Genomic DNA, 8,692 nt, shown 5'->3' with positions numbered 1-8,692 from the left:
TGCCTTCCCCTCCCTATGTTTTAATTCCTCCCTTTAAAACTTCTTATTCTTACACATACTGAAAAATAATATTAATTTACATAATTACTGAGGGTTATTTCCAAATAAACCTCTTCATCTACTGTATTATATACAGAATGTTGGAAGGTAAGGAATTCTGATATATATAGCTCTTAAATATACAAATATAACTTTTATAGCTACATAAAAAATTAAACATAAAGGCCTTGAAAATGTAAGAAAATAGGTTCTGTAAGGAGGGAATAGAGGTTTCTGTATTTATATTTTCCTGTCTCTGAGAGACTTAAGTCAGATTTTGGATGGGTTTAACTCGGTGTGGGTGAGGAACTGCAGGTTCTGAGAGCTCACTGGTGCCACCACCTGGGTCAGGGTGGTACTGCAGGGCAGGAGCAGGCACGGTGACATCAGGGACTCACTGGTGTCCCCAGCACGGTGACATAAGGGACTCACTGGTGTCCCCAGCACGGTGACACCGGGGCTCACTGGTGTCCCCAGCACGGTGACATCAGGGACTCACTGGTGTCCCCAGCACGGTGACATAAGGGACTCACTGGTGTCCCCAGCACGGTGACACTGGGGCTCACTGGTGGCCCCAGCACGGTGACATCAGGGACTCACTGGTGTCCCCAGCACGGTGACATCAGGGACTCACTGGTGTCCCCAGCACAGGGACACTGGGGCTCACTGGTGTCCCCAGCACGGTGACATCGGGGCTCACTGGTGTCCCCAGCACGGTGACACCGGGGCTCACTGGTGTCCCCAGCACCGTGACATCAGGACTCACTGGTGTCCTCAGCACAGGGACATCGGGGGCTCACTGGTGTCCCCAGCACAGGGACATCAGGGACTCACTGGTGTCCTCAGCACAGGGACATCAGGGACTCACTGGTGTCCCCAGCACAGGGACACTGGGGCTCACTGGTGTCCCCTGAGAAATAAAAATGGAGCTAGAGGCAAGAAGCAAGTGCACGCAGAGTTCCTGGCCAAAGCTGTGATGGTTGCAGTGGCACAGATCCCAAGCCAGGAGTGGTGACAGCAAGGGACAGAGGTTATTCCTGCCTTGCTGTCGGAGCCCACATGGTCACCCTTCTGCTGCCACCTTCCTCAGCAATGGTTTATCCACAAAATGCCCCAAACCCATCTCAACTCCTGGCACGAGGCTGGAATTCACCAGAGTGGTGATTCCATAAGGGATCCCAGCAGGATCCACAGGGACCACAGTGACATCAGAACTTCACAGAACAACAGCTGAACAGGAAAACAACACAGAAAAAGTTTGTTTGCTGAAGGGCAGGATTCCACACAGGAAGGAGTGTGGGGTTGGTTTGGGTTTTTTGGGAAACTCACCCATTTTCCCATCAAGTTACAGAAATCTAACATGAAAATAATCTGTGTGCCCCTTGGATACTCACATGTGAGTTCATCACCTGTCACTTCAGGGTTAACAAATTGTTTCACTGCCCCAGAACATCACCACAAAGAGATTTCAGAATTATTTTTAACAGCTCACAGCACAACCCAGAAATTTAAGCCTTGGAAAAACAAAATTTTCCCTTTATTTATATTGCACCTGTTTCACAAAGAGCTACATGGCAGAAGTTCCTTCTGCTGCAAAATGCTGCATCAGAAAATAATGGGTTTGAACACAGATTAGAAAGGAACACTGAGCTTTGGAAATCATCATGAGTTGACCCCAAAATACCAGCACTATTTTTACAAATCACTGTGCACTTACAAAGCCTAAGTCTTGCCTCAGTTTTATTTAGCATTCAGTTATTTAAAAACCACAAGCATTTTACCAGATGATAAAGACACTCTTACCACCTCTGGGTACTAAAATGGAACCTGCAGGGGGAATATTTTTAAGCTGTCTTGGAAAGGCACCAAATTCTCCTTGGAACTACCAGCATAACACCCACGTGGAGTGGGGAGACCACAACTACCCAGGACTGCTTGGGGAAGAATTTTTTCAATGTTGTGATGTATTTATGTGTAAAAATGTGTAGTGGAAATCAAAACACCTCAAGGGAGTCCGGTGCCTGTGCTCTAACCCTGGTTACAGCATTCCTGTGTGAGGCATCACCCACAGCAAAACACCCACCCAGCTCCTCACCAGTGGCCTTCATGACACTCCCAAAGCTTCCTGTGAGGAATAAACCCAAACCAGCCCCCTTGGATTTGATTTAATAACAGGTTCATTGTACATAATTGTGTTAATTTTGGCCTCTTTATTCCAGTGTTTCTGTACTTTCTACACAAACACGCTCTCATTTACAAACCAGCTCAAAACAAACATCTCACTTGGCCAAACAAAAACCTTGCTTGATTAACCTCCAAGATTAAAATGTTTATTACAGCAGTGTCAGGAAGTTCTTTGCTCCCTGAATGTGGGCAATATTGCTTAAGGACTGGGATTTGGGATCCAGCAAAACCACCCCGTGTAAGCGACCGTTCTAATTCCACCTTGCACCACACCCAACCATCCCTGCTGCCCACAGAGCTGGAGCTCTCCAGGGAAGAGAATCATTCTCTGGGCCCTAAATTATCCCCATTATCCCCATGGGATAACCTCATTTTGGGCCAGTCCCTACAAGCACAGGAGTTTTGTTTCAGAGACAAGAGTGAGGCCACAGGTCCAGACTGGAATTTGGGACAGTTCTGAACAGGAAACCCTCAGCTGATGCCAAGACTACAGAAAAAGCTGAGCTTAAAAAGCTTAAAAGCTGTTGTGGTAAATGTGCAGGGCAAGCCTACTCTGAACACACGTGCCAGAAAAGGTTTAGTTATGTTTTTTTAAAAGGAAACAAATCTGAACATATTTAATAAAGCTTCAGGTCTGGTTTTTATTTACTCCCCGTAGCAGCTGAGGTTGTAGGAACATGGCACAGCAGCAGACACAGCAGAGGATGTGGACAGATTAACTCAGAGTATGCCTGGACATCTCTGGGGCTCCCACTGCCACTTTTTTTCTGGTATTTTATCCCCTGTGATGTAGAGAAGAATAATCTCCATTTTCTAAAAGGGAAACTGAGGCACAAAGATCACAATTCAGCATTTGCAGGAATTTAAAAGGTCACAGCTGCTCCCTTTGAAAGCAGTGGAGAACTTCAGCCCCTCTTGAAGATCTCAGCCTGAACCTCTCACCCTCAAATCAATCTCTTGCAAAGTCAGCACCTAATCTAAATCCAGAGTCCACCAAATCCTTGTTTACTTGCAGGTAAAATCATTGAAACGTTGGGCCATGAGCCCTAGAAATACACATTTGGCACTTTCTCTGTATTAAAAAGAAATAATTACACATACATTAATACTGGAACAGACAAAAGAAGTTTCATCTGAAGGAAAGCTTTCCTCATGACCTTGTTCACCCGGGTTAGGGACACATTTATTTAGATTTTCTACCAAAAGCCCAAGTTTTCAGCTGGCATGAACAGACTGAACTCCAAACTCAACTCACACACAGCAGCAGAATTTTTAACTCTGAAGTTTCAAAAGGACCATTTCCTCTTTTGGACTCTCTGGTGGAAGGCTGTTCATGTAACTACCACCCCAGTAGCCAAAAGAATAAGATCAGCTTGATTTTGCACTTAAAAATAAATCCTTTATTATCCAGAAAGGAGCCAAATCATCATCTCATGTCATGGAAATGGTCATTTGTAAAGCAATAAATAAGAGGAGTGTTCTGTGCCACACCCTGGATGTTGTCACTGGTGTCTGGTACCTCTCTGGTTAAAAGCATAAAACTTATGCTATCAAAGTCTCACTGTACAACAGTCTGGGAAAGAAAGAAGGCCCCTAAAATCTTTTGCTAAAGCAATGACAGAAAAATCTGATTCAGTGAAACCCAAGTTCCAAGTTGGGTTTCACTTCATTCCAAGGAATTTCATTCAAAGGAATGAAAGCCAAGTTTCATCCCTTCCATGCACAAATGCAGTACCTGACACACACAATCACCTTGTCTAGAATTTATACTGAATCAGTTCTTAACCATAAATTATCTACTTAACTGCTGATTCAAACAATTTTTCTTTAATTTCCTATTCGAGCCAGGGGAGTTGCAGGAACAGCACAGGATACAAAATTTAACTTCTTCCAGCAGGAGGTGGAAGTCAGGCTAAATCCACACAGCTACTCCAACAGCAGTAATTATGAAATTTTAAAAACCCAAACAATTAGGGGTTAAAAAGATTTAGGATACAATAATGATGATTGTTCAAATCAATGCATTCAAAATATATGAATCATATAAGAGAGCATAACTTATGCATAAAACTGAGAACAAAACACCTTTCACCTTTCAGTTTCTAAAGCAACAAAACAGTTTTGAAAGAACAGGTGTGAATCAAGTAAAAAAATAAAATCATATTATTCCAAACACTTTTATTTGTGAAGGAGTTTCCTGCATGGCCAAGGGATAGCAATGTCTGGAGTTACAGGACTACATGATTCAGAAAACAATGATGATTTTAAGTTGGGCTTGGTTGTTCTCTGCCATGAGCAGTGATTTGGAGAAGTGTGTTTTTCCGTGCCTGAAGCAGTTCTGGGAGAGATCAATCCTTCCACTGCCTGCTCCTCCAGAAACCCTTCTGGTTTGTCATCCAAGACTGCAGGAAGAGGCACCAGAGCTGTGAATATCCACAAGAAGTTCCACAGATGCTGGAGATGAACTCGAGTTTACCTGCCTGCAGCAGATCCTCCTGATAAGCACAAGTACCCCTTGCTTTCACTTCTTTCTGAAAGCTTGGTTAAAAGTATCATTGAACCATTATTAGGGAACAAGTTAAAGGTGACATTACCAGCATGGAAACAAGATACTGGCCAGAATTCAGCTGCCAAGAGAACAACCAGCTGGCAGACTCTGAAAGGAGCAGTGACAGATGTTCCACTCGGCAGTGACACGTGCACCTCACCAGAATCTGCTCTGTGGGTTTGGTTCCAGTGTCAAAGTCTGGCTGTTCCAGGTTTAAAGCTCTGCCCAGCAGCAGCTGCAGGTCCTGCACCACTCCCCTCCACAAGCACCCGCCCTGCTGCCAAACCTGCACAGTTCAATGGCTTTGTGACATTCATGGATGTACTAAAAGTTTTCTGATAATGCTGGGGACACTTTGATATCACAGTCTGTACCTGTCTGCCAGGATCCTAAATATCAAAACGATTCAGGTTGTAGGATGTTGGATAGTTCTGCCTGTTGTACTGGAAGTGGTCTGTGAGGATGTTGCTGCGGCCGTACTGAAAGTCTCCGTGCTGGGCAAAGCCTGTGAGTCCATTTTGGGACTTTTCTGGGGGGTTTCGGTGCCGTTCCAAGTTCACCAGGTCTCCAGTGGTGACTGGGAGCAGCTGCTGCTTCTTTGCCTCTTGGTTTGCATCATATTTTGTCTGGGAAATGAAGAAAGAAAGTTTTTCACAGAATCATTTAGGCTGGGAAAAGCTGAGATGGTTAAGTCCAACCTGTGTCCCATCCCCACCTTGTCAGCCAGCCCAGAGTGCCACATCCAGGCCTTCCTTGGACACCTCCAGGGATGGGGACTCCAAACCTCCCTGGGCAGCCCCTGCCAAGGCCTGACCACCCTTCAGTGAAGGTAGATTTTCTTGGATATCACCTAAGATATCACCTAGACATATTCACATACCCAGAAAAAAACAGAGAGTTCTACAGTCACATCACTTTTTGTTAGAATCTAAAAATTCTAACAAAAATTCTAACTCCTTCTAACAAAAACCTCACTCCTCTCACATGCCAAACAAACAAGCTGATCTTTTGCTCAAGAGGTTTTGTGTTCCTTCCCTATCTTCCCTTTTCAAGAAACATTTAATTTTGTGAGAAGCCCAGCAGCTGGTGTGACCCAAGTCCTTCACTTGGGCCATGCTCATCCCTCCTCTGCAACAGAGCCTCGTGCCCTCTGTGTTGTCTATTTTTGCTCAAGTAGCTCTTAACTTGTACAGAACAGAATTGAAAGCTACTGGAGTGCTTCAGCTGTGTTTCCTGGATGAATGAACAAAGAACTGCTGTACCTTGTTGTACAGGAAGACCCCAAGGATGGCTGTCATCATGCCCAGGACGTTGGTGCTGGTGACGGGGTTGCGCAGCATGATCAGGGACACGGTGATCACCATGATTCTCTTGGTGGCGTTGGCCACAGAGTAACTGAGGGGGCTGATCAGGTTAAGGATACTGAAGGCAATGACATTCTGGGCAAAATTACAGAATCCACTGATTATAAGCAGCATCAAGGTCCAGGACCAATGAGACATCGAGCTCTGTGGCAAAGCAAACAGCAGGAGAAAGAAATTATCTCGGGTTTCAGGTAACAACACAAACACAGCCTGAGGCACTTACCTGCCACTGGAGGAGGAAAGTCTGCACTGAGATCTAAAGGGGCCCCCAAGTTGCTTTATGCAGCTCCCAACTCAGAGAAACCAGAGGACATTCTCCACACACTCTGGGAGAGTTTGTTTCTGTCTCCAGCTCCAAACTCCTGAAATTTATGCTGTCCCAGAAACTGCCTCTCCTAACCCTGACGGGAATTCTCACAATAAACACTTTGTTAACTATGTGAACTCGAGTGAAACAATTTGCAGGTGTTTCACAACACCAGAACTACACTGCAACACTTCCCTGCACTTTTCTGCTTGGGTGCTGGAGTTTGTTTGTTGGGTTTTTTCCTCTTTCACAACAGCGAACAGTTCTCCAAACACAGCACTTACCAAGTCATTCTCTACCAAGAAGGAAGAAAGATCCACCAGAACCCACGTTGGGATCATGAAGAACACAGCGTGGCACCCGAGGATGTTCAGCAACCGAAGATGATGAATTCGGGAATCTCTCAACACCTGACAAGAGCCATTATTGAACAGCAGTCAGGAAACAGAAACTGCTTTAGGGGACAGGTAAGTTAGGAAAATTAAAGGTAAATACTCTTGTAGTAAGAAAAACTGATGTCTCTTTGAAAAACAATTGTTTTTTGAGTGGTGGCTCTTAGTACCAACAAGATACTAATATCAAAATTAATATTTAATTAAATTAAAATTAATTTTAATCCTCTATAAATCAGAAACCATTCTGTAACTAAATACAGCCAAACTAGACACTTTAATTTTGTTTCTGTGGTTTCAAGGATTGCCCAGTCTTGACAGTGACTTGTTCAGCACAGAGGAATGATTTGATATTACAAGATACATTAATAAAAGCTTTCAGTGAACTGTTGAATTTAAGCACTATTGAACTGCCATCAGAAAAAAAAAATCCACATTGAGGATTAAGGGAAGGGCTCAGGATAAACTCAGTGTAGCAGCTTCAACAGGTAGGAAGAGCTGCAGGGAACACACACACAAAATAACAACCATCCCTCTGGGCTCTGACTGCAAAGCCAGCTAGAGAAATGACACTGATGTGAGATTACACCCTGTCCTGCTGAAGGGTGACACCAGTGACCAGAGCTGTGAGCAGAGCTGGTACCTTCTTCGAGAAGATGTTCTGAAGTGAAAAGCACAGAGTAGCAGCAAGTGCACTGATGAGGCCCCACATGTCAAAGGACAGCTCTGTGACCGTGGCCAGCAGGACTCCAGTGATGATGGGGATCAGAGACAGGTACACCTGGAGCAGGGACAGAGGGGTAAATTGCATCTGCTAAGAATTTTCAGCTAAGGTTACATATCCTGCTGATTTAGAGATCAACCATTCTACTGCTGTAGTTGAAGGAAATTTAAGTCACTGCAGTAGACACTGACAACTCCAGTGCATCAGACAGCATCACCCATTGTTTAGATGTGTTTTACACTCACAATACAAGGAAAAGATATTGTTAAAATCTGCATAATCTAACTGCAGTCACAAAATCCACGCAAAGCCTGAGCTCTGCTGTCCCCAGCCAGCACAGCACCCCCCAAGCACTGCTAAGAAAAGAAACCTCAGCAAACCTGTCCGCACCTTCGTCGTCTGCTTTTCCTTCATGATGATCCGTGACAGCAGAACCACCCAGATCGGCATCGTGGCTTTCACTGGAAGAAAACATCGCTGGGGACCTGAGGCTTGGGACAGCTCCACCAACCACCACGAATAAAGGAATGGAGCAGGGGCTCAGCCAGACCCAGCACAGCCCAGGATGGGTCCTCCCTCCCTGTCACCATCCTGGACATTTGTACAGACTGAACCTCGGTGCTCTGGGACACCGTGCTGGGCAGGCACAGGGCACACACCGGGGACGGGGACACCGCTCTGGGCACCTGTAGGAGCACACGGCGGGTACCGGGACACCGCACCAGGTGCTCATACGAGCGCACACCAGGTTTCGGGTCACCTCCACTGGGCACGAATCCGAGCTGGCCCCCAGGACACCCCCCCGGGCACCCCTCGGGCCTCACCTGTGTGCGCGTAGGACACGGGGACCCTCCAGAGCGAGACGTGCGCGGACACGGAGGCGAAGTACTTGCCGAAGGCCAGCGGGAGGATGTAGCGGGGGTAGGCGCGGGGCGGCAGCTGCGCGGGGCCGGCGGGCGGGACGCGCCAGGCGCGGAGCAGCGGCGGCAGGAGCCCGCACAGCCCCAGGATGTGGAACAGCGAGACGGTGACGGGCCTCGGGAAGCCGCCGAGCAGCAGCTTGTTGACCACGTTGCCGCCGGCGCTGAGCCCGTACCAGGCGAGGCACAGCGCCGACACCCGCGCCCCTTCCCG

General features: G+C 46.5%; 1 protein-coding gene across 1 annotated transcript; it reads right to left on the bottom strand.

The window, feature by feature from the left end:
* Positions 1–2,844: 2,844 nt before the first annotated feature.
* On the bottom strand, positions 2,845–8,692 carry SLC35E1 (solute carrier family 35 member E1; the record flags this gene model as incomplete). Its single annotated transcript, XM_015651475.1, has 6 exons — positions 2,845–5,397; positions 6,034–6,279; positions 6,727–6,852; positions 7,478–7,615; positions 7,949–8,019; positions 8,383–8,692. Coding segments are annotated over 6 exons (1,128 nt in total), but the record flags the coding sequence as incomplete, so codon positions are not given.

The sequence above is a fragment of the Parus major genome, chromosome 28 (genome assembly GCF_001522545.3).
Source record: "Parus major isolate Abel chromosome 28, Parus_major1.1, whole genome shotgun sequence".
Lineage (NCBI taxonomy): Eukaryota > Metazoa > Chordata > Aves > Passeriformes > Paridae > Parus > Parus major.
The sequence above is the reverse complement of the archived record's forward strand: the minus strand, read 5'-3'. Positions and strand labels throughout refer to the sequence as shown.